The following is a 27,105-nucleotide window of genomic DNA, read 5'->3' as shown; positions in this document are numbered from 1 at the left end:
CTGTAATCAAGTTAATGATTAGCATGATTTGAGTAGATAAGGGAAGCACAATACTTAAAACCTTCCAGTTTCACATCACTCTTCCCCTAAATGCCTGCATTGGTGTTAGTCATCTGTATCTTTAAAGCAACCAAGTGAAATCGCTTTGCATATCAAAGCCAAAAATGCCAAGGTAGCATACATACAGAGTGAAATACATTCCCCTTCCCCATTTTGCACATGTTACATACACTATTGAACATACTAGACTTCACTGATCTTCAAAATGACCTTACTAACATCTTTTCCAAAAGATGCTTCCTATTACCGAGGGAAGTGACAAGGTTTCATTGGTTTCAATCTCAAGTTTTATGTACTGAATTTTCCAATTCTGGGGCTAAAGAATTCCATGGTTTATATTAAAATTATGTTATCAAGGAATAGGATAGACTGCATACACCTACTCTAACTTGGCCTTTATAAGCTTGGTTGACTTTTATTCGCAGTATAAGATTCATGAAGTCTTGAGTTATTTGTAGTTACATGCATGTATGACTTTTTCTTAAAATAAGCACTATGCCAAGAAAAAGTGCCTAAGATGCATTTTGAAAATAATCTAAAATGATAGAAAGTGCTTTGATTTTCTAAAAGAATAATACTAAAAACTAACACAAACATTTGTATGTGATTGGACTTTCTCAAGTAGATATATAGATTCATCTCTATGGGCAATGGAAACATATACAACTTCAAATGCTATACATGCATATTCAATTTTGAAACACCAATGAAGTTTACTGTTTTTAATGACCGAGAGATTAAAAATACTAACCTCATTAAGCCAAAGAATAGGCACAACATAGTTCTGCTTAAGACCCTTTAATGCCCTGCAATATACATTAAAAGTAATTAGGAAAATATATACTAATATATTACACATACACAACAGAAATTTCAATAAGTACTAGTGTAAATATATTTTCAGAAATTGGTTCCTTATGCAACTTGGTTAAGTTCCTTGATTTTTGTTCCCTGTGGTAAGTCCTCTAATTTTAGGGTGGCTATTTCTCAGACATTTTTCACTCCTACAAATCTTTCTAATACAGATAGCTAATTAGATTAACTTTTTCTAAGCACAGATTTTCCCTTTCAACAAATTTCGACCCAGGAAAGTAAAATATGAATCCTAGGAATTATAGCCATAGAAATATTTGGATATCTAGCAAAATGAGAGATAACTACCAAATACTTAAAACATTCCAAAATATGTGTAAATATCATTTCTATAAATACTAGACATAATTCTAAATTAAAACTAAAATTATAAGCATATAATAATTAATGACATTAAGCGAAGAGAAATTGACATTTTATATTCTTTCCACTTCTTAAGGAATGTAAGTTAGTCTATGAAAGTAAAATACTAACAAAAATCATGTAATGATAACCTCACTTAAGAGACTCACTCAATTTTCTTTGCTGGTTTGACCAATATGTTGATTTGCAGCCGTTTTGCAAATCGTAAGGTGAATCCAGTTATCTAAAAAAAAGAACAAAGTAATTACGAATTAAAAAAATTGTTATAATATCCAAAACTTTTGTTATTTTATAGAATTTATGATAACACTACTACTTGAAGCTTGTGAAAGTGAACATATTAAATATATTACATATCTATAATTATATGCATATAAGCAGGTATATGTATGTATGCAGGTAAGTGCACACATAATTTCTTTGCCCAACAAAATGTTAAGTGTTTAGTTAGTTATTTGGGTAAATAACACATACCTATCTATAATTACATGTGTATATGCAGGTACTTGCAAATGTCAAGGTTTTAGTTATATTTGTGATAGTTACCTAACATGGTTTTGGGTAATCAATAACAATGCTGTAACACAGAGTGCATATAATTCGATTCCTGAACTATGCAAGGTCAGATATATATTCAGTCTAAATCCATGTATCATCTGTGTAATTATAATACTAGTTCTATCATTATTTAAGGTAACACATGACTTAAAATTTTAATGTTTCATTTAACTTTTGAAGAGGAAAATATCAAAATAATTTAAAATTTTAAACTGTTGAGTTATAGGCATTTTTATTTTTCTTGACATTAAGTGAAATAGATCTTGCCCTGAATTCACATAATACCCATAAAATATCTTTTAATTCCCCATAATACACAGTATCTCTTCATTTAAGCAGTATTTACAGTTATAAATTACTGTTTTGTGCTTATTTTATACATATCAAATTGTTTTAAGCCAATTAGAATCACTCCTATCATTGGTATCCCTGACCTATGAACCATTAGAAAGGCAGATAAATTTTCATATTCTAAGAAACTGAAGTTTAATTACCTTGACATTTCATAAGCAATAATAGAAAGAAATCAAGGTCATTTTGACTGAAATAATAGTAGTAACTTATCCCAATTGTGATTCAGTATCTGATTAACAAGAAGGAAAGAATGTATTTTCTCTTTCAACTTAATGAAACAGATCAATAATCTATTTGCTTACAGGTTCAACATCTAGGTATGTGCTATGTTCATCTTCATTTGGATTCAAGCCTTCAATGGGTTCTGCAATATCAGGACTTGCATGTAGAAAATGAGGAAGTGAAATGTACACAGGTTTTCCTAAAAACATTTTAAGAGATAAGTGGAGATAAATATTTTTTTTCTCATTTCACATACCACTCAAGAAATATATCCATAAAAATAAAGCTTAAATTTTTTAATGTTTATCCAGTTTTGAGAGGGGAAGGCAGGGAGAGAGGGAGACAGAATTCAAAGCAGACTTCAGGCTCTGAGCTATCTATCAGCACAGATCCTGACACAGGGCTCAAACTCAGGAGCCACAAGATCATGACCTGAGCTGACGTCAGATACTTAACCAGTTGAGCTACCCAGGGAACCCAAATATAAAATTTTAAAAATATAAGAATGCATAACTAGGCTTGAACAGTGATTGGGGAGTGAGGTTGGAGTAGAATTATATTACCTGATCACTATTGTACAGAAAGAAAATAAAAATCTACACATCATTCTACAAACCAGTATGTTAGTGTCTCCTGTTCTTCCTCAGGTGTTAATTTTCAGTACATAAAGATTATCTGCTGAGCATAAAATTTCAACCATTATGTTCATGTTTCAGGCAGTAATGTCTGTGAACTGAGAATTAATTTAAGAGGTTTTCTTTTCACATTCACATTGACTCTAATATGAAGGAGGAAGCTAAATAAGATTACAAATTTTGTTTTTAAGTAGATTCTTCTTTCAGAGACATATTGAAAACATTTTTATTTACCAATCTCTAGGGAAGAAAAAGCCAGAAATATGGCAGATAAACAAGTTGGGATGTTCAAAGTACTCTAGGAATTATTCTTATTTTACAATCCATTTGAAAGGAGCCCCAGAAACCAATAAAATGAAAGTATAACTATGGAATGTTATGAACCACATATCCAGTAAGTAGTTAATATAAAAAAATATATAATGAATTCCCAGAACTAAAAAAAAAAAAAACCACCCACCAAATAGCAAAAAATGGGCTAAGGACCTAAACAGACATTGTCCAAAGTAGAAGGGAAATATCAGTATGGTTTTACCTAATGATAACTAAGTTTCACAACACTAGAACACAACTAGGACCTCGAAAACAAAACAAAATCAAAGCAACACTTTCTATTGCCACACTTCCTTAACGGTCTTATCGCCTTCTCACTTAATTTTAAATTTTGGTTGAAAGGAATCTTGGCTAAAAGTTGCATTTTTTTAATGTTTATTTATTTATTTTGAGAGAGGGAGTGTGTACAAGCAAGCAGGGAAGGGGCACAGGGGGAGAGAGATTCCCAAGCAGAGCCCCAAGAGGAGATCGATCTCACAAATAGCAAGATTGTGACCTGAGCCGAAATCAAGAGTTGGGTTGCTTAACTGACTGAGCCACCCAGGTGCCCCAAGGTTGCAGGTGTTTATTAAAATTCTAGTTATTTAACATATAGTATAATATTGTTTCCAGGAGTAGAATTTAGTGATTCATATAACAGCCAGTGCTCATCACAACAAATGCCCTCTTAAATGCCCATCACCTGTTTAACCCATCCTCCATCCTCTTCCCCTACAGCAACCCTCAGTTTATTCTCTAATAAGATAAGAGTCTTTTATGGTTTGCCTCCTCCCTTTTTTGTCCCTTCCCATTTGTTCATCTGTTTTGTTTCTTAAATTCCACATATGAGTAGAATAATATGGTATTTGTGTTTCACTGATAAACTAATTTTGCTTAACACAATACCCTCTATCTTTACCCACAGCACTACAAATGGCAAGATTGTATTTTTTCTTAGGGCCAAGTAATATTCCGTCGTGTGTGTGTGTGTGTGTGTGTGTGTGTGTGTGTGTAAATATTGACTGATCAATGGATAAAGAAGATGTGGTATATGGTATATCTTTGTTGACTCATCAGTCACTGGACATACATTTGGGTTCTTTGCATAGTTTGGCTATTGTTGATAATGATGCATATACACTGGGGTGCATGTGCCCCTTCAAATTTGTGTTTTTGTATCCTTTGGGTAAATACCTAGTAGTGCAATTGCTGGGCAATAGGGTATTCCATATTTAACTTTTTTAAAACGTTTTTTAATGTTTATTTTGGAGATAGAGGCAATGGAGGGGCAGAGAGACAGGGAGACACAGAATTCAAAGCAGGCTCCAGCTTACAAGCTGTCAGCACAGAGCCCAACGCGGGCCTCGAATCCACCAACAGTGAGATCATGACCTAAGCCAAAGTCAGATGCTTAACCAACTGAGCCACCCAAGAGCCCTTAATTTCTGCCATTCTGATGAGTGTGAGGTGGTATCTCATTATGGTTTTGATTTGGATTTCCCTGATGATGATCACCCATCAAGGTTTCATTTTAAAGACTACTACAATTATATCATGGACGGTGACACTGAGAACACTTACCTTCTTTGCATTTGCCGATGTCTAACACACCATATGATGTACAATTATTTGAGATAACTTTTTCTGTGCAGAAACAATGGTTATCTGGATTTTGAACTGGAGATGCAAAGGCCATGGATGGAAGAACAAATCTGTAGACAGGGATTCCTTTCAGGTTAACTTCAGCTCCAAACACAGCATAGATTGACCTAAAAACAGATTAGAGATAACTTTATTCCAGGAACCAAACCACATTCTAGAGATTATGTTTTTCCTCTTATTTTTAGATTATACTCTTGCTTTAAATTAGAAAGATTGGATACTCAGGGCTCCTGGTGGCTCAGTTGGTTAAACGATCAACTATGGCTTAGGTCCTGATCGCGCAGTTCATGGGGTTCGAGCCCTGTGTCAGGCTCGGGCTGGCAGCTCGGAGCCTCAAGCCCGCTTCGAAAAATGTGACCCCTGCCCCCACCTCCACCTCACCCTCATCGCTCCCCTGCTCATGCTCTGTCTCAGTCTCTCAAAAATAAATAAACATTTTTTTAAAAATGAAAAAAAAGAAAGATTGGATACTTGTTAGAATTTTTAAATTCTCATTTAATTCACATAAAAAAATTTCTTGTGAAATTTAAGGTATAACAGGACACAATACCTAAGGGTAAACTATTCTTTATTCTCAAAGGCTTTCAAGAGCAATTTTTGCTTGTATATTATCATGGAGTATTTACACTGAAGATATTTCTCATAGTTAATTTCCTCTACAGATTAAATATTTATAAGACCTCCCTCAAATTCTTTATTTGTGCCCAGTTTCCATGAAATGCAACCAAAATTTCTTTCTTTGAAAACTTAATCCTGGAGCGAAAGGCCACATACTCATTAGGGTACGTGCACATGAGTTCTTGATTTACATCTCACTATTTACTGAGTGCCTCCCTCATTCACCGAGTACTCACCAGCACCTAGGCAATGTGTGGGGGCTCTGTACGTATTTCTTCTAATTCCCGCATAACCCATTGAAACACTCTCTTTCCAATTTTACAAATAAGGAAAATACTGAGATATTTTAAATGTTTGCCCATAATCAAAGGATCTGTAGGAACAGGGCCGGAAGTCAAGTGTACTGGCACGGGCTCCAGTGCTTGTGTGATACCTACTGGGCCCCATCAATTTTAGAAGAGGCTGTAGCAGCAGAACACATTAACATAGTTCTGTGCCAATGGCGTCATCTTCTCTGGACAAGATCAGAAAGATGGGGATGGCCTTCTAGACATAACTGCTATTGAATATACTACTAGTTTAGTTAAAAAAAAAAGAAAAATAATTCATGCTTAAAAATGGAATAAGATAAGTTGCATTATGTAAAATATTCTCCTGCAGCCCTCAGTTTTTAAAAAAGCTGATCACATTATAAATTCCATATTGTATTTATTCTGAATAAATTAAGAAAAATTTCCCTATGTGTATTTTATTTTTCTCAGGAAACATAATTATTAAGTGTAAGCTTCTTGGTCTGTGCTTTGTCACTTGAGGAAAAAAAAATTCTAAGTTATAGAAATATGTTGGGTGTCTTAGTCTTACCTGCAAATGTCAGAGGAAAAGAAACGCAATACTCTCGTCTTCTCAACAAAAGGTGGAAATGAGGCCGCGTCTGTTCAAAAATCAATCCAGGGGCAAGAAGTTAAATCTAGAAGTGTTTATTCCGGTATGGTCAATAGAAACATCATGCAAATTGTAGATGTGATTTTTAAATTCTTTAGTAGCCACATTTCTCTTAAAAGTTTTAAGAAACAGGTATATTTTATTTGATCCAATATATCTCTAACACGTGGCCACCAGCTACCATAAACAATGAGTCTGTATACCATATATATTTATTGGTATTTGATTTCATATTACATTTTCTCACACCTTCAAAATAAATGTTTGCAAGAAGTAATGGCAAAATTACATGCTGTTAAAACTGTGATTGTGTTCGTTTTTGAAACCTCCTCACCCCTTCAGGAGAGTGGGACTTTTCTTTCTATGAAGTTCACTTAGGACTTCAGTTAAGAGTTATGTTGTTCTTACTTTTGATAGGGATGCATTCATCTGTCCTAATGGCTGATTAGTATTTTAAAAATTTATTAAAATTATCTCACTAACTAGAATTTCCTCCAAATGCTTTGAAATATATCCATCACCTTAAAAAATGATTTTGTTGTGTTTATTGAATTCCTACTGTGGTTATGATCCATAGAGCACACTGGATATATGAAGAAATAACTAGATAACTCCTCCATTAGCTTCTCCAATTAGTATCACTAAAATGAGCCACAGCATTGAATGTGTTTGTTGTAAACAGTAAGACCGATCCTTCAATTATACTTCAACCTTGTGATCTTATTACATTTCACTTATACTCTTGTGATCAGTGAAATGTAATAGAAGATCACAGTGAACTTGATTCTGGCATTGAGAGCATTGGATGTTAGAGTTTAGCTTAAACTCCCCAGATGGGTGGCTCAGTGGACATCATCTACAACTGCTTTCCAACACCTTAACCATTAAAGGAAAAGAATACATTAAAAAGCTGTAAGAATCATCTGAAATATCACTGAAGATTATGCAATAATTATCCCTAATAATTGCCATGGAAATAAGTACAAGAGTGCAGACTTTTTTTAAATGTTCAGATGTAGATCAATATTTTCATGTTCTGTCTCTTACTTACTGAAGGTGGAGGGGACACTTCTAAACCATGACATTTTCAGTTTTGTTGTTTGCCTTTCCCTAATGCCATCAACCAAGAATCTCTCTCTCAGTGATCACATAGGAGTCCTCTGCTCTGTCCAATCTCCCTCTGATCCTCATGTGTTTTCCTTCTTTTTTCCTCTTAAATTATTTTAACTTTATGCCTGATGCTTATGTCCTTATAATTTTGTGATTAATGAATCCTTTACCTGCCCTGTTAAAACTTCTTAGCTTTGGACGGAATTGTTTAATAGTTTTTGTTTTTTCATTAAACCCTGAAAGAACCCATTGCTATTAAGGAGAAGTAGAATCTGTTTCTCTGTATTTAAGGTCTGAATTACTACACTTACATAATTACTGGAGTTAGTAGTGTTAGGACACTTGATAATTTATTTGCAGAAATGCTTTACTTAGGGGTTTCTTGAAACTTGCTACAAAGCAAACTCAACCATGTTTTTGCTGTTATTTTCTAGAAGCATGTAAACCTCAACAGTACCTTTGGAAAAGTAAATATCCCCTGTGTTGTTTTTTCCCCACCCTTTACGTACTTTGTATTTAACTTTCTTCATCTTTATTATATCATTTTTCTATGGGGCACTGCCTCACCAACTTTGTAAACATCATGCTTCTGTCTTTGCGTCTGCATTGCTGAGAGCTCAGGTTTTAATTACCTCATGGTATTCGATCCCCATTTGCTTTTTAAAACCTTAATTCTTAAACTACTAGGTCTACATGTACTTTTCTTTTGCTTTTCTTTATGAGAATAAGCAGCCAGATCTAACCATGCTGCAAATCTGAGTTCCTGCTACTTTCTTTTCCCCCACTTCAGGTTCAGAATATTCATTTTTGCACACATTTTTCATGGTTACTGGACATCTAACCTGTTAAGTTTTGGTTTGTCTTTTTCTTTCATTCTGATCACCTAATTAAAAAAATGTATGGCTCTGTCTTGCAGCTTCACGGATCCTACTTCAGCTTAAAATCTTGCTCGGAAGTATATTTTACCTTGTAATGACCTTGTAATCATCTTCATTTTAAAAACTTTTTCAATTTTAAGTCATGTTCTATACAGTATTTATAAAACATAGGAATATTAACTACTTCTCTAAGTTTTTCTTTTCAACCCTTTCCTTCTATTGCCAGGAAGATAGCTCATGTAGTCAAGGTCTTACAAATCAAATGTTTCCCTAGTAATGCAGTATAGGCTAATCCTCAAGGATTAATCTTCAGAAATCCCATCACATTAGGCAGACATTTACTAAGCCTGTGTAACAATAGACACTCTGAATTAGGTCCTAGGGATATAAAGAAGGTAAGTGCACACCCTTAATGCTCAGAACATTGTAAGTACAATGGTGGAATTTGTGGGAGAGAGGAAGGTGGCTTGTTAGTGATTATTACCACAAAACAAATGCCCTTACCTGTACCATTAATCATGTCACAATAACTTGGCCAATAGGAGAGATTCCTTTGGAATAAAAAGAAAGGACATGAACAAACATTCTCTTTTCCAGAGTACCTTTCTCATATTACTTAGTCTATTATGATTCAATATTGCTAAAATAATAAAGATTAGATGTGTGACAAATATGAAGTTTAAGAAATGTTCTAAGTCATTTGGTTCCTGTTTTGTCTGGAATGTTCATCTTGTTGAGATAAATTAAATGCTCAATACCATTAAGTACCTGATTATAAAATAAAAAGTTCCAAATGTTAAAATGTTAACTTCACACAGCTTAGAATAGAAAGCAGTTCTGAAGAAAGAAAATGGAGAAAAACCTCAGAAATGTACATCTTTACATTGCAGATATTTTTTTTCCATTGGGAGAAATGCACTACTTGGTTGTACGTTGAGTTTTCAGAATAAATAGGAAAAAATTATGAAGTGGTCACCTGATGCAAGCTCAGTGTGAGGGAGAAGAGGGGCATGGGGAAGAGCAAAGAAAAGCAGATGTTGAAGAAAGAAATGGAAACATGTAGATCATCTATTTATACTTTTCCCCCTTTTAACTCTTGCATAAGCTGGCATTAAAGTAGGACAGAGTTTATTAATTTCTATCCTGATGTCTAAGTAAGATATATGCATATGTATCGGGAAACAATAAAAATAGTCCTAAGTTTCTCTGTATCCTCAGCCACCTTTTGGTGATGCAAAACCAGTTTTTTCCCTACTGATAACATATCATCTAGTGAGATGTCAAGGCAAGTTGTTGCTTCTTTTTTTAAACAGAATAAGCTATTAATCATGCTCAGTCTTGCCACGATCAGTTACATTAACCTTATCATAATCTTAAACTGATGTGGAATTTTTATTCCCATTAGAAGCACTTAGCAACTCTCCTCAAAATATCTCTGTAATATTGAAAAGGCAGAAATGCTCATGTTTCTCAGTATACAGTGATGTGATTTCATTATAATAAGCATTTAGGATTGTGGGTTTTCTTCCACTAGATTTTTCTATAAAAAAATGTTAGTATGGAATCTGTAGAGGAAAAACTACTACCTAAGTGAATATTTAATGGTTGTATGCCATTTTTAGATAAGGACTCAGTGTGAGGCAGTGGTTACTTCTATTAATAAAACCTTTCATCTCTTCAATTTTGATTACTGTATTTTTTCCAGGAAATAACTGACCTAAAAAATATTTATCAACCTTGATTAGAAGAGAAGATGACTTTCTCTTCTGACATTTATTGAGATTCTTCCTTTGTTTATTATACCTATGATAAATTTTGTATAAACCAGATGATTCATCAGGAGCTAGGGAAAAAAGCAAATCATGACTATCTACTATTCATTCTAGAATGGTAGCAAAGTAGTAATCTAATAGTAATTAGAATAGGAATCATTCATTACTACTTCAAAGAAAGCCTGGTATTCATTTTTGAATTTAATATGTCAGCTTTAGAACTGTATTTGAAGTACTAATTTCATTTTTGCACTGATAAAGGTTTAAAAATGCTGATTTATCAATATAGAAAATTAAGAAATTTTGAAGGGAAATGCCATGACAACATCTGCATGGATTCAAGTTTCAACTTTATAGAGACACATTAAGTCAGGCAGTGGAAGGAACAATTTTTATTTGATATGCTCAATAAAAAAGCTAAGCATACCCAGCAGACTATGTTGTTCTACCTGCTAGTTGATCAGCTCATGCATTGCTTTTCTTCCTTTCTTTTGTGGCCATGTAACTGTGTGTGTGTGCGGTGTTGCTGGCTGTGCAGCAGGGATGGAATTCCCTTTGGATTTCTTTAGGTAAGAGAACCTGTGTATAAAGGTAAAGCCGATTCCAGAGTGGGGCTGATATTTAGTAACTATGACCAGTTGTCACCACTAAAGGGTTCGGAAACACCTCACAGAACAAGAGGTTCTAGGGCTGAGATACAGGCAGATCTGGACCACAGTTGGTGCCTATACCTTAGCAGTTGTTAAATAAATACCCTCCTGCTTTGGAGTTCCCACACTTTACCTGGATACTTACTTTTTACCTTTATAGGTGTCAATTATGGCAACTTGGCTTATGTTGTCTTTCCCACTGAAAACTGTATAAACCCCATCTGCAGTGTTGTTGTACTGAAAAGATATGTACAGGAAGAAATTACTTCTAAGACAAGCCATAGTTTCCAGGTTATAAAATATGTAACTCATTTTCACATTTTTCAAATACTGGTTATTGGTTACTCATCATTATTTTATGTGGTTTGAAATATATATGCAAGAAAGTTTTAAAATGAATGGTCTTTAACATTTTAAAAAGATAGACTATAAATGGCACCTTGAAGTAAGGGCTAGAAGTTGAGACAAAGGAAGAAAAGCCAACATCAGAAGTTGCCATGATTCAAATTCTAGTCATAACTAAGCAGTAAGGCAATTTTGATTACTACTATTATATTGAGGTGAGGGGATGTTAAAAATTCTTTGAGAACAAGGGCAAACTTCTATAGGTTTCCTAAATGTTTTGATCTGTTTTGTTTTCTTTCTAAATGTTACGATCTTTAGCAAGTGGATGTAAAATTAGGCCTACAAAATTAAAAATGGAATCAGCCAAGGAAAGATGGTAGAGTAGTCGGGTCAAAACATGGTAACTGAATCTCTGATCCTTTAAAGCTTTCTACACTCACATTTAATGACATATAATTTTGCAATCCTAAACACTATCTAAAAGTAAAATAACAGTGTACTAGAGCATATAACTAATGTCACATATAGTGCAAAATAAATCAGAGTCAGAATTCCAATTTAATAGTTAGCTTGTCCTATTTATAATTCAAAACCTTAAGCTATGAGTAGATTGCCAAGTTCACTTCTTCTTTCATTTGCAAACTGCCATTTCTTTGACAAAATGCATTAAAATAGGATATTGCTGATTTTCAGTCTCATTGTGTGCAAATTTAGGCTTTTACATTTTTATTAACACAAATTTATAAGAGTTCTGGAGAAGGAGGAATGATAAGATGAATATACTTAACACAAAGAAACATATGGTATTAAACTTGATTTTTTGAAAAGGGGAATCAAAACAGAAAATAGTACTCAAGGCCTTATTGGCTTACAACCTATTTTAGACAATTGTGTATTCATCAAAGAATGAAAACCTAATTAAATCTCCACTTCTTCATTTTAAGTTTAATTGTTAAATTTAGGTGAGTAAAATTTCCATACTATGGAACCATCTGAGATAGAGACTTTAAAACATTACAATAACCTCAAGAAAAAGTAATTAAATAAAAAATAAAAAATAAAAACTGGAGTATCTGTTCTGAGATCAGAAATCAGGTGAACACACTAAGTTGTAAAATTATAAATTGCCAATGCCATTATGTTTATCCAGTTAAGGTGTTAAAAGATCAACATTCATATTAGTCACTCACAGGAACAAACACGCCGACAGCCGTGGAAATGGGGTACGGAACCAAACTCAGGAACGGGTCCTGGTAGCCCCACAGCAGCTCCTTCACGGTTCTTCTTTGAAACATGGAAGATTTGGACTTTTTGATAAGTGAATTGAGTAGCACTTGTACAAATGAATTTGGGTAGAGATGGGGTGCAGCCTGTAAGAAAAATCACTGTTTGAGATCAATTTTAGTATCATATTTTTAACACATAGATGGATTAAATACTAGCCTTAAGATTAATAGAAAAAAAATCCAACCTTATCTTTAAAATTACTGCTCAACCTTGCCAGGACAAAAAGTGCAATGTATCTAATCCTTAGATGACTACATTTCTCTGCCTCCGTGCCAGTCACAAGGAGACATTTAAAATTCAGTCCTGTTTTTTACAATGGTGTGTACTTTAAGTGGTCTTCCAATCCAGTTGTTATGATGTTGTCATTTTTCCAAATGATGCTAAATCCATTCAAAATAATGATATAGGAACATATTTTTATAAACATGAAGAATATCTGATGAGAGCTCTAATACTAAGATCCACTACAGTGGATTTTAGAGTATTTCAAAACCAATCCTTTTGGAGTTTGTCTACTCACTGCTACAGCCAGATTGAGAACGGTCCAAGTGTCGTTCTCCGTTCCAGCCGATAGTGAAGGCTCGAAGATGGCGCCGTTGGGCTGAACAAAAGAGACTGTGTGGTGCTCAGTATCATGGGTTATATTATCTTTGGCTAGATAACGAACTCTGAAAAACAGAGGTAGATAAAATTCAAAATAACTGAATGGCCTTTGAGATGTGTTCACTTGAGACATTCATGTAACAAATAATTTTTGAGTACATCACAAATGATGCCAACCAATTGGTTTAAAATAACAAGCCAGTGCTGGGTCTTTAGCATGTTAGAGGTGATCTCAAATCTACAAAACATAGGAGAAGTAATATATTGCAATATGAGAGTTTACACAGAGTCTGGAGGAAAACCCAGAACAAATACAAATCCAGGTTTAGGACGGTCATAGTGGGAGTATCGATAGCCATTTTGGTAGCAATTACACTGAAGTCCGAATGACAAATAGAAGTTTAGGAGGAATAGGGTAAAAAGACCCATGGTATCTTGTTAGAAATGCAAATTGTTGAATTTGGACGGATTGCAGGGTGAGAATAAGGAGCATTATGGGAAATAAAGCCTCAGAAATCAGCAAGATCTCAAGCGTGAAAGAGTTGCATCCTATCCTCAAACGTTAAGGCTTTATCCTGAGGGTAAGGAGGAGACAGTAGGAAGGTTTAAGTAGGGGAATATTAAGAGTACATTTTCTTAAATGAAAAAGAATGTTCAAATAGCCTCTTCAGCACTGACTTTTCCATGTTTTCTAGTACTTTACAGAGAATAAAAGATAACTAATGGAATATGATTTCTGTTTTACAGGCCATTTCCCCTCCCAGTCCTGAATATATCAAATACTTATTAGTTCTCAGCTCCTGGCTGTTAAATCTCTAGGCTGAAAACTACCAACATGGGGTAAGGTGATTATTTTAAGAACATGGGGAAGGGTGATTATCATGAAGAAAAACCTTCTGCAAGTACAAGATGTTTACTGAGATAACATCATTCATTCCACTATCATGTACGTGAATGTCCATACATGAGATGAACAGATAGCTAAGGTAAAGATTGAAAAACCATGGAACTAAGAAAATGTGGAATCATGACACAAAACTTCACTCCGGTATAGTAAAATTGCAAATTCCTGTAAGGTACAGAATGAGTGTTTTGTAGCCCCAGGCATAATGCCTGGCACATGGTGAGTTCTTGTTAGATAATTTTTGCACGAATAAACTAATTAATGGCTCACATTCCTTCAAAAGAAGGGTTCACAGTATTATAGAAAATTTATGCTTAACCTAATTTCATCAAAGGTTTATTATTTATTCTTCTTGAAGTACTGTATGTAGTTATACTAGGAATATATAAATATGAAAGAGCCCCTAGGACAGTCTATTACTAGCCAACTACTATGTTTTCTTGTATAGTTGTATTTTAAAATTAGATAACCTACTATTAACATTTAAAATTGAAGTACTATAATTTTGGGGAACATTTATATATGTAAAATAATTGAAACAATAGCAAAATAAGTGACTCAGATTCTGGTTTACGTAAGTTGTACTTACAACATTATACCAGTAGATGGCACTAAGAGAAAAATCCTTTACTGAGGCCTGTATTTAGAAAATACTTTTAGAAAGAGAATATAATCGTTCAATTCTTTTGTTTAGAAATTAAAATGTACACATTTTTGAAAGTGTTGGTTAATGAGGTAAAAGGGAGAAATTTGCCTTAGATTTTGCTTCAAGTTGCTTTCTTTGTACTCTTGCCAAAGCCAAGGAACTTGAAATATACAAGATTAGGGGCACCTGGGTGGCTCAGTCAGTTAAGCTACAGACTTCCTCTTAGGCAGGTTATGATCTCACGGTTTGTGAAGCCCCGCATCTGGCTCTGTGCCAACAGCTCGGAGCCTGGAGCCTGCTAGACGCCCCCCCCTCCCGCCCCTCTATTAAATAAACATTAAAAGGCATTAAAAAAATAAAAGATTAATGTTGGACATGAGAATATTCTCAAGGAATTAATGAGTCTTCATAGAGACAATGTAGATTACAATATATGTAATTAAGATCTCAATCCAGGCAATTTCATGTTTTGATCCATGTTGCACTGTCAATCAAAGTTTCATTGAACTCCCTTTAACAGACATCAGCCAAATAAGCCTGTGGTTATGTTTTAGGAGGTATATCCTTCTATACTTCCAATTTCAAATGTATTCAGGGTAAAATTTATTTTTTTTTAAATTTATTTTTGAGAGACAGAGAGACAGCACGAGGAGGGAATAGTTAAGGGGAGAGTCAAAGAGAGAGAGAGACAAAATCTGAAACAGGCTCCAGGCTCTGAGCTAGCTGTCAGCACAGAGCCTAAAGCAGGACTTGAACCCACAAACCGTGAGATCATGACCTGAGCTGAACCAGCTGAGCCACCCAGGCACCCCATCAGGGTATAATTTAAGGGGGAGACAGCTTCACTAAAACCTACTAGCTGTTAGAAAGACTATGAAATTATTAACTTTATCTGAAAGATAATCAATTATTTTCTCATTATTTAAGGTATCCCTGCAGACACTAATGACTCCATTTTGCTGACATAAGATGAAACCTAGTTGATTAGAATTCTTTTTAACGTTTTCATATAAATGGGAATTCCTTGTTTATAAACAATGTGACAATCACAGACATGTGCACAGAGACAGGAGACTTAGGGGTAATTGCTAGTCGAGCTAAGAACTAAGTCGAGCTAAGAAGAAAAATTATATAGACTATCTAAAACATATATTAAAACTATAAATGATATGAAATCATAATAAATATGTAATTTTGTGATAAGAACTGATCAAACTAAGTAACTAGTTGTAATTATCCTTGAGGGAAAATCACACATTTGTGTAACAAATGATACAGCAGGACTTAACGATGTTCCCACATGGATATCAAAAATCGAATCCTTGGTTCTGGCTAGTGCTTTTAGCCCCTCAGTCTCCCTTTCTTTACTTTGATAGTTGGAAAAAACAGTCTATAATTTAAATAAGAAAAAAACTACAGGGGCGCTTGGGTGGCTCAGTTGGTTAAGCGTCCGGCTTCGGCTCAGGTCATGATTTCACGGTTCATGGTTTTGAGCCCCGCGTCAGGCTCTGTGCTGACAGCTCAGAGCCTGGAGCCTGGTTCGGATTCTGTGTCTTCCTCTCTCTCTCTCTCTGACCCTCCTCTGCTCACGCTGCCTCTCTCTGTCTCTCAAAAATAAATTATATAAATTTTAAAAAATTAAAAGAAAAAATACATACAAAAATCCAAGAGGTACCAGTTCCTAGGTCCTAGACAATCACTTCACATCTCTTGGTGTCAGTTTTTTAGTTTACAAAGTGAAAAGTCCAGGCTACACATTCCCCTTTAGTTCTAATACCCAAACATTTTATTTAGAGTTGTGTTAAACTATGAGGGAATAAAAGATAGGGGCATAGCATATTTGGTCTCATTTCTGGAAAAAATTTAAGAATGAAACCACTGAATCAATATAAACACCCAAATGACTTGGGATTTTGTTTCTAGAAGTTCTTAGCAGGTACTGTGGTTTCACAAAATCAGTTTAATGCTGTGGTTCTCAAAATTGAGTAAGTACTGGAATCACCCAGAGGGTTTGTAAAACTTATTGCTGGCCTCTAACCCAAGAGTCTCTGATTTATTTGATCTGGGGAAAACTTCAGATTCTCAGAATTTGCATTTCTACCAAGTTCCCAGGTGAGGCTGATGCTACTGGGAACCATACTGTGAAACAACAGATATAATGTAAACAATTTTAGGATCTTAAAATATTCTGGTTCGTAAAATTCTGGTAAGACTTTTTCTATTCACGCATATTTCAGAGTTGTCGAGAATATGTCATAAGTGTAAAACACCAGTGTCTTAAATGTAGGGTGGTTATCTGATACTAAGTTTATATTAAAATCTGTCTTTCTTATAATCATTAAATCCTTAAATCAGGATTCTATATAGGCAGAAACAAGATATTTCATTATACTTTAATGGGAAACAGGAGGAAGTGCACTGAAAAAAATGGCATGTTTTAAGTGGAAGTTTTTTTCAGAAATCTGTATGGTCAAGGAAAGAATGCCACTTATTTCTGAGGACTGACCTGTACGTGTAAGGACCCCGTTGTTTAACCTTAATTTTGCTGCTGTTAGTTACCACTTCCTGTGGGTTTTGCACATCATAGATCCAAAACTGTCTGTAAACTTCTGTGCCTGTTTTAACCCAGTTTTGATAAGCAATTGTACCCTCCTCGAGTACAACCTCCTATGAAAAAGAAAACAAGTTTGGGTTATTTCTCTGCAGTAAATTCGTGCACCTCTGCGAGTTTATGACTTTGTTAGCCAAGGCAAGAACCAAGCTCTAGCCCCTTCTTCATGAGAAATTGCCACATAGTTGCAACAGAAGTGTTTTCAACAAACTATTCTAGCAACCTTTTTTTGTCAACCTTTTACAAATGGAATCAGGGTGTAATACTGCAAACTTGCCTGTTGATTTACGGCCAACCTTTGGCAAGCTTTAGAGTGACCCTATATTGCAACACTTATAATTTATTAAGCCAATTTTATTAAACCTAAAAAATTTCCCATCAGGTTGAACATTAAATTCTCTTCTCCCCTCAGTTAGACTGACAAGACAAAACAGAAAAAAGAGATAAAAATCTGGTGGTATTGAAAGTCTTAACTTTTCTTCAAAAGTTGGACACTTCAGACGATGGTCACTTAACATTTATTAAATTAAAAAGAAAAGTTTCTTGATGAAAAACACAAAATTGACTTCTATTCAAAATCCTTCTCAATCCCTAACTTAATATATTTGTAGTAACTGAATAGGACATGTTTCCAGAAGATACAACCGTCTAACATTAAGTTACTACTTTTAGAATAAAGGGATGAAATTAGATTGTCCCTTTACTATTTTGTGGAATTCATTAAAAATCATTACTGTACCATGTAGTGAAGATAAATGAGTAGAAAAATGTGTCAGTGTGGTAATCACAAACCTCATATTGGAAATGTGTTCCCTTGCTTTAGATGCTGTAGACTGGATGAAAAGTCACCAAACCCCTCAGGGTCAGTATCATTATCTATAAAAGAGGGAGTGTCCTTCCACGCCTTCACTCTTTGAGCCAAAAGTCCATAAGACTATAGTAACTATAGCAAACAAAGGTCATTTGGTAGCAGGCAGTATTTCCAATTAAGCACCTTGAGATAATGCTCAGAATGGAAAGAACCACCTTTGTGCTTAAGGAAGAGGAACAAAAATATTTCACCAAGAAATGAGCCCAAACATACCCATGAATACAGGAACAATCTGATCTATTTGTTTCCTTCACCTGGAAGCATCAATTCATAGAATGATGTACCAGGAAAGGACATTGAACATTATCATAATTTCTAGGAGAGCACACTGAGGCTCTGAGGAACCAGGTGGCTGGCCCCTGGGTAATGTCGGGTGAATGATAGCAGAACCGTGATGAAAATCCTAGTCTCTGACTCTTAGAATACTCCTCTTTTATACTGTGCTATTACAGTCTTTTAGTTTTCCTGTCACCTCTGCACTTAGTTGGTAGGAGTTAGATTAAGTCTTAATCTATGTTACTTATTGCTTAATGCAGAGAATAAGGAAATTCCTTGGAGATGAACAGGGCACCAAGATGAAATATTATTACAAAATCTTGTGCTGTTGCAATGAATTTTCACTGGGTTTACTGGAGCTGCTCAAGTGATGTTAGACCATTACTTTTTATGACCAATTGTCCTTAAAAAACTTTTTGTTAGTTCCCCAAAAGTCTTATTTTCAATACTAACAAGCTCAATGTTAAGACAGAGTTACATGTAGATGAAGGATTATGGCTATTCTCCTAAATGTAAAGGTGTTTGATGAGGACGTTGAAGCTAAAAGCTATGTCAATATACCAATTTCAAGAGATTTTAAGAGAGGAAAATATAGACAAACTTACACATTATTACTTTTGCACTGTACGAATCTTAAGCCAATGAAATATCAGTTGTTTATCATACACCTCTTAAGGCACACATTTACTTTGGTTCTTCATGAAAGAAGCTCAGTAAATGTTTATAGAATTGAAAAGGAACAGTGATGGAAGATACCTGGCAGGGCAGAAAACCTCCCTAACTCTAATGTGTGTGCATTTAACATCAAAAGACTAGAAGTGCATCATGCCTTTCTTCTAAAGGCCAGGAATCACTTTGCCTTATTTGTTGATCTGGAGATATTTTTTAAATGGCAAAGATGAAGCACAAAAAGTTGAAATGAATGCATTGAGCTATCAGCTGTTAGAGTTAGGGTTATGTCACCCCATCTCTATTCAGAGGTAGAAATGAGTCCCAGGAAAGACAGATGTCTGAGTCAATGTTATAGAACAGCATCATAGCAGGTAATGGAGAAATCAGGTCTTTTTACTCCAATCTTGCATAATTTCCGTAATGCCATGGTTTGTTCAGAGCCAAAGAGAAAAACACTGAAGCAGTCAAAGTAGTAATGCATTTCTTCTGATCCTAAGACTACTCTATGTATTAGAAAGTTGGACAGCCACTCCTTGAGTACCAAGACTAAATAATGCCACAAGTTCCTCTAATTTTAATAGGAGCAAAGGATTTTATATCACTTGTGAACTTAAAAGGCCTTGATGTTAAGTTGAATTTGGACTATCTAGCCTATTTCTTTAACTCAATTTGAAGTACAAAGCTGATAACTGAGTACATGAAAAAGCAATATAATTCAGAATCCTCTCATTTGGCTCATGTGTACATCAGTCTCTGTCCCTGACTTTAAGCATATAGACTGTCTAGCCCCAGTACTAACTGGCATCCAACATAATGACTCTCTTATGACATGATCTCCAGCTGGATTGAAAGCCATTGACTTTTGAAACTTCTATTTTGTTACATTAATTTGAAAGCAGATGTTTGGAATAATATCTTTTGTATTGTTATATACTCACTTGATTATTGCTTTTGCAGGAAAACAGTACCCATCACCACGACTGGCAACTTTAGGGTAATTATTAAATGCCCTTGATATCTCCCTATGGGCAGAGTACATAGAGTACCAATGTGGGAAAATATATTGTCCCATTTTTCAAGGATCATGTAAAGTACTAATAGACAAAATCATGTGTAGCAGATTTTAATCTATGAGTTACCTTTCCTTATCCTATACCCACCCTGAACATGGGTAGTGACTTCTTCCCTTCAAATACAGAGTAAAGCATTTAAGAGTGACACTAGATTAATGGGTTTTATCCCCAGTTTGGTGGCATGGTTAAATTTAAACTTGGGCAGGTTATTTAACTTCTTTCTACCTCAGTTTCCTCATTTGTGAAATCCGGATAATAATATTAGGTTGAACCACATGAAATTAGTATTTTTAAAAGTCAACCATAAGTTGAATATGGTTTAATTGAACATATATCCTCCCAGTTTCTTAAAGAGATTAATAAACGTGAGCACTTAGAACAGTGTTAGCTCAGAGCTAGCATTCAGTGAACGTTGGCTATTATTATACAAATCCCATCCTCTTTTGGAGGAAGAACTCTAATATCACTTACTCTCCAGATGACTTGAATTATTTCACTCACAGCATTGACTGTCTAAACCAGTCATGTGGCAATAAATACTCATGTAGTATATGATGACACTTTTTCTTTAAAAATGACTTAAATCATTTTTACATTTATTCTCACTGCAGTGCTATCAAAACTTCCTTAAAATGTCCTGCAGTGTGTTTCTGCATATTAAGAAGAGTCTCACCCTCTCCACTCACTACCACAATTTATTCTGGTTAGGACCAAAGATCATTTCCCCATGTTCAAAAAGGTTTGTCTGAGGGGCACCTGCATGGCTCAGTCAGGTGGCTAAGGTCATGGTCTCGTGGTTGACGAATTCGAGCCTCACATCAGGCTCTGTGTTGATAGCACAGAGCCTGGAGTCTGCTTCAGATTTTGTGTGTGTGTCTCTCTCTTCCCCTCCCCAACTTATGATCTGTCTCAAAAATAAACATTAAAATTTTTTTTTAAATTTGTATTATGCACAAGCGTGTGTGGATGCATGCATGAGTGTGCATGCGTATGAAGAGAGACTGAATTACACTATTAGTGGCAGTTGTGTAGAGAGTCAAACAATGACTTTAGACTCAGATTATCAAGTTATCAATTAAAACCCAGATTTGGGGAAACTGATTGGATTTCATGTTTCTGAAACCCAAGTAATTAGCCTCCAAAATTTATGTGAGAACTTAATATGGGAGATTCTGCATTTGGCATGAGTAGTAAATTATGTTGATATGTCAATAAAAATTGGGCTGGGGGAAGAAAATTATATATGCTTACCTGCTGTTTCAACACTTTTTAAGTAATTTTATTATTGCAGTTAAAATGCAAATATATGTAGCATTTAATTCATTTTTTATGCCTCTATTTTAATTAAAATTTAATTTGTACTGTTTCATGTTCATACTCATATATTTTCATTAGCATAATTTCTACAAATTATTTTTTTATCTGGAAATACAATGAACATTAAAGTAATATAAAAATCTGTATTAAAATATGGACTTTGAGGGGTGCCTGAGTGGCTCAGTCGGTTGAGTGTCCGACTTCAGCTCAGGTCATGATCTCATGGTTCGTGGGTTTGAGCCCCGCATCAGGCTCTATGCTGACAGCTCAGAGCCTAGAGCCTGTTTCCAATTCTGTGTGTCCCTCTCACTCTGCCTCTCCCCTGCTTATGATCTGTCTCTCAAAAGTAAATAAATGTTGAAAAAAATTTTTTAATAAAAAATAAAATAGGGACTTTGAGTCAATTATTGGCAATTTTAATAAACTAATTATTATTATTTCAATATATTTTATCTGAAAGCATGTCTTACAGCTACTAAAGGATTGTTGTTTTCAAGAATTGTGGAAAGAAATGATGTATAATTTAACATCAGTCTTTTAAGAGGAAAGAAAAGAAAGCTTTAATTTCCTTCTTGGTTTTTCTATACTTAATATCATAGGGAAATTAAAATTTATTTAAAATTACTACTGTTATATAATATTCATTAAACATTCATCAAGTGGTATTAATGTCAAGTGATAAATTATCTTTTGTAATGGCGGCAGAACTTTGACCTTTTTCCAAAGTGCTATGGTAGTTTCTACATTTGTGGTAGCTGATGCCACTGACTTTGCTTATCTACCTAAGATTGCATAAATCTGTTGACTCCACTCTTATCTGCTAAGAATCATAGTCAGAAGTACTGGTACTAAAGTTCTCAGCTGTCATCCATAAAGAACATGATGTCCCTAGAAAACATCCCTTAGAAATTAAGAGTAAAATGAATGTATGTGTATATGGATAGATGTGCATATATATCTATCTATCTGTATATATGTACACACTATATACACACATATATAGAGATATATATAAAAGCAGTAAAATTTCTGGACTATTTTAGACCATTTTAAGTGCCAGTTTCAAGATGCTATCTCTTAAAAATGGAAGATATCACACAGTCCCAGCTCTGGTTTACGAATGAGATAACTATGGGATGATTTTCTGATCTTTTTTTTTTTGAAAATTAAGCACTTTAATACTTTTAAATGGTGCTTATATATGGGTAATAATTTTCCCAATTTGCTGATAGTCAAGTAAATGAAGAAAGCAATCTTCAGCGAGTTTTGGTGGCAAACAAAAACTGACCAGTACTAAAATTATTATATATTTGTAAAATGACAACTTTACCCTAAATGATAGCACTTGGCTTTTTGGGTTTATAAATAATTCAGAGATTTGACTCCTTCTGTACTTCAAACAAACAAATATTCCAACCTTAGTTTTAGAACAGTTTTGCAAACTAAAAAATGAAATACCCTGTGTAAAGAAAGAAGAAGTCCCAGCATCTTTATAGGACTTAAGGTGATAAGATCAACATGGCTATATGGAAATCTAAGAGCAAAATCAGGCTTACTCTTAAATGTATCCCACATTCTGATCATTGGAGGGATTCCAGTGATTGGTGTTAGGCTATAGATACGTGGTAGGCATGCAATATAAACTATCATTTAACATTTTTGCAAACTCATTCTTCCTTAAATCTCAGTTTTGTGCCTCTTCCTCCTTCTAGGGTCTAAATCCATACCATCCCCTTTTGTCTTGTGAAAGATTGTACAGATAACCCTTATTTCAAAAACAAGAAGAGAAAGTACTCTATTTCTCTGTTGCATTCCTCTCTTTTACCCTACCATACTGAATATATATTTTCAAGAACATTAGTGACCATGTTCTAATCATTATTTACTGACTTTTCATCTGCCTCAGAGGATTTTATTTTCTCTTTTCTTGAGCACTGGCCTCACATGAACCTCCAAATTAATTATTCTTTTGTTTTTATTTCTTAATTCATAAAATCATTTTTCTACCTCTGAATTATGCATAAAACCTATAGTAATCTCTCTTTTTTTTTTTGTCTTGACGTTCAAGCTCTCTAGACAGCAAGCCGACTATTTAGTGTTATCTGTAATCTCTAGAGCAATGATCAGAGTACTGACCTTTGAAGTACACATTGATGTTTACATCAAAATACTCACAAAACCTCTGTCTTCTATTCTCCTAAGGTATCCATCTCTCCCAGTAACTCAACTGGACATCTTGAAGTATGTTTACCCTTCCTCCTAAGTTAGTTCCATATCCAAACTGCCATCACACTCCATCACCCATTTCTTACTATGTGCCCCACCACACTAGCCCAGAGTGACTTTGTTATGTAATGTGCAGATCGTGCAAAGATCTTCCTAAAAAAGAATCTTAAATTCTTCTTGAAAGTGGCCATGTCCTACATAGTTTTTCATTGTTCTCTTGTTTTTTTGTTTAAACCTTTTTAAATATTTATTTATTTTGAGAGAGAGAGAGGGAGTGTGTGAGCGGGAAAGGAGAAGAAAGAGGAAGAGAGAGAATCCCAGGCGGTCTTTGCATTGTCAGTGCAGAACCCCATGGGGGGCTTGAACTGATGAACCATGAGATCATGACCTCAGCTGAAACCAAGAGCTGAATGCTTAACTGACTGAGCCACACAGGTACCCCCTGTTCTCCTGGCTTTGGTATCCTCACTCTCCAACTCTTCTCTTCCTGCACAAGACTGTATCATCCAGTTTCTGCCTTTAGATTGTCTAGGTTTGGGAATGGAGTGTTTTTGGCCACCTGAGTTGACAAGTCGATTTAAAATATTCTGACTAAACTGGGTAAAGGAAGAGTACCTCATAGATAGCTGCAAAGATTAAATGAATAGGTATATGAAGTTCTTCATAGCACTAACTAAATGGAAGCCATGCGATCATTTAGTCATTTCATGCCATCATTAAATGCAAGTTTGCTTGTTTTCTCTTACTTATACCAGGAAACACTCACCAACCACTACTGACTATCACATAGTCAATTAAATATTCTTCTGCATGATGTTCAAAGCTTCATAAATTTTACACCATGTTGTTTTTCCAATCATCTCTTTTGTGGATCCCATATTTTGGCCGTATATGCTATGTTCTTCCTTCCCTTTTACAGCACTTAGTTGCACTTCACACCTTCTCCGGTAATATTCTTCAGTTCTCTAATGCCTTTATGACAGCCCTCTTTGGACTTTCAAAATCCTATACTTTTTCAAAATGCAACACTTTCACCTTTCAGAAGTTATTGAATGTTTTGAGATTTGTCTTTCTAAATAGCCAATTCCCATATAGTACACTAGATTCTCAGTTCTTTATAAAGAATTGATTTTCTCCCAGTTAAATTTTATACTTGTTGAAGTAAAAAAATTATTTTTTACTCTGTCACTATATAAAAGTAAATTCTTTGACATCTCAAAACTATTATTTCCTCATGATCAGCTATTATGAACTTAGAGATAAACATTAGACAGTTAAAATAGATTTTAGCTCTTTGCACATGATTGAACAGAAAAGCTATCTGTACTAATACTTTTTTGAATGAAGAAGAAAAAGATTAATGAACAATATGCGGCTACTGAACTTCAGTTGTGTGTTGGGAAAAGTAGTGTAAAATGCTGTGTAGTGGGAAATTATAGGGAATTTCCATTCTGAAGACTTTTCCAAAAGATAAATTATAGCCAGAGTGTTAGCACAGATACTGATTCTGTCCTTTCTCCACAGAAGGTCCAGAAGGGAAGCAGATTTTATAGAGTAGGAAGAGTGCTATGTAATGGAATGCTATCTCACATGTTACATAAGCCCCACCTCACCAGCATCTGCCTGTTCCTATTGAACTGTATCCTGAATAATAGCAAGAAAACTGGAAATTCCAAGAGAGGATGACATTCAATTTATATAAACACACACACACGCATCTTCACCCTTTATCTGGCTTCTCTACCCAAGCACAGCCACCCACATCCTGCCTGGACTGAAGCTATGTGGACCCAGGCCATCTCTGTCAAATGCTAAGCAAGTAGAGTTGGGGAGGGACAGAGAGGGGGAGGGACAGAGGATCCAAAGCAGTCTCTGTGCTGAAAGCAGAGAGCCTGATGTGGGGCTCACACTCATGAACTATGAGATCATGACCTGAGCCAAAGACAGACACTTAACCAACTGAGTCACCCAGTCACCCCTACAATATTTTCTAAAGTTAAATCCATGGGGTTGAAGATTTGCAATCCATTAGCAATAGAAAAGATAGAAATGCCTGTTATTATTGAGCAAATATAGCACCTCTATATATACAGGCACTATTACCTCAGTAATGTCCTAGTGTCCTATGTTGATCTTTGATACTAACACAAGAACTATAGGAAGACCATTTCTTTTAAGTTTAAAACCTTTATCATTTTTAGCTAAATAAAGAAATACTGAAAAATGGTACTTTCTATGAATAACTAGATGTAAAATTAATTATTCATATTAATTTGTCAAGTCAATGCTTCAGTGAAATAAATGGTATTTATTTATATTCATACCAAGAGCAAGATGTCAAACAGGTATGAGTGGATGAGAGAAGTAAAGGTTTTGGCACCGACAAAAATGCCAGTATAAACGGATAGGTGTAGCCCATTTTATGAGTTGATTCTGCGTGTTCTTGTGCACTGCAAAACCTCTGCCGAGGCACTGACAGCCTAGCAGGCTGAGAGCGGAGGCTGGCACTCAGGTATGTGTTTTTTGTCCAGGATTATGTGCAAAAAACCTGAGCATACCGTAGGGCAGGATACACATTCTCAAAGTTCACAGTTATCCCTGTGCTTATGTTATCTTGTTCTTGGAATGTTCTTAGAAGCTTCAGTCTTGTCTTTTTTTCTAAAACTCTGTCTCCAAACCCCTGAAGCCAATTGAATTTGCTACCCGTTGGTTTAGGACATGAGCAGATATGCTTCTTATTCTAGTTTTCCAACCTTCTCTCGGTTCAAGTTGGTGAATGGGAAGCACGATAAAAGGAAGGAGGGCAAGAGATGAATTCTAGTTCGTTTTGCAAAGTCTGGCTATTGAATCACTCTAGTTTTTGTTAAAACTACAGCCAACTCATTGCATATATGCTGACACATGTCCTACATAACATTTCTGGAAGTATTTTTGCAGAATTAGTATAAACCTTTGTAAATAGGAAATGTTTATAAAACAGTGTTACTACATATATTATAATAAGCAACAGTTTACCAAATCAAAAAAAATTATACCAGTTTTACCAAAGATTTCTGCTTCATTAAACACAATTATAAACTTATATAAAATACACCAAATATACATATTTATTTCTCATTCAAAAGCTTATCGATATAGTTTAAACACAATGAAAAGCAATTATTTCTACTAACCTGCATACCTCTAAACAGCTTTTATGAGAATTTGTATATTATACTTAAGACAGTGATGCATTCATGTTAAAAGTCCATTATACTTTTAACAT

General features: G+C 34.9%; 1 protein-coding gene across 8 annotated transcripts in view; it reads right to left on the bottom strand.

Annotated features, from left to right (window-relative positions):
* The window catches only part of CD36 (CD36 molecule), a 75,878-nt gene that overhangs the window by 3,856 nt on the left and 44,917 nt on the right, over positions 1-27,105 (bottom strand). For all 8 annotated transcript variants that reach the window (XM_029928073.1, XM_029928080.1, XM_029928101.1 and 5 more), the window contains 10 exons: positions 17,301-17,461; positions 13,162-13,309; positions 12,545-12,724; positions 11,155-11,246; positions 9,092-9,138; positions 6,519-6,588; positions 4,959-5,146; positions 2,511-2,629; positions 1,446-1,519; positions 812-866 (listed from right to left, as the gene is read on the bottom strand). In XM_029928073.1, coding sequence (XP_029783933.1) covers positions 812-866; positions 1,446-1,519; positions 2,511-2,629; positions 4,959-5,146; positions 6,519-6,588; positions 9,092-9,138; positions 11,155-11,246; positions 12,545-12,724; positions 13,162-13,309; positions 17,301-17,461 — 1,134 coding nt within the window. The remainder of the gene's footprint in view (positions 1-811; positions 867-1,445; positions 1,520-2,510; positions 2,630-4,958; positions 5,147-6,518; positions 6,589-9,091; positions 9,139-11,154; positions 11,247-12,544; positions 12,725-13,161; positions 13,310-17,300; positions 17,462-27,105) is intronic.

Source organism: Suricata suricatta, chromosome 2 (genome assembly GCF_006229205.1).
Source record: "Suricata suricatta isolate VVHF042 chromosome 2, meerkat_22Aug2017_6uvM2_HiC, whole genome shotgun sequence".
NCBI lineage: Eukaryota > Metazoa > Chordata > Mammalia > Carnivora > Herpestidae > Suricata > Suricata suricatta.
This window is presented reverse-complemented; position numbering and strand designations above follow the sequence as displayed.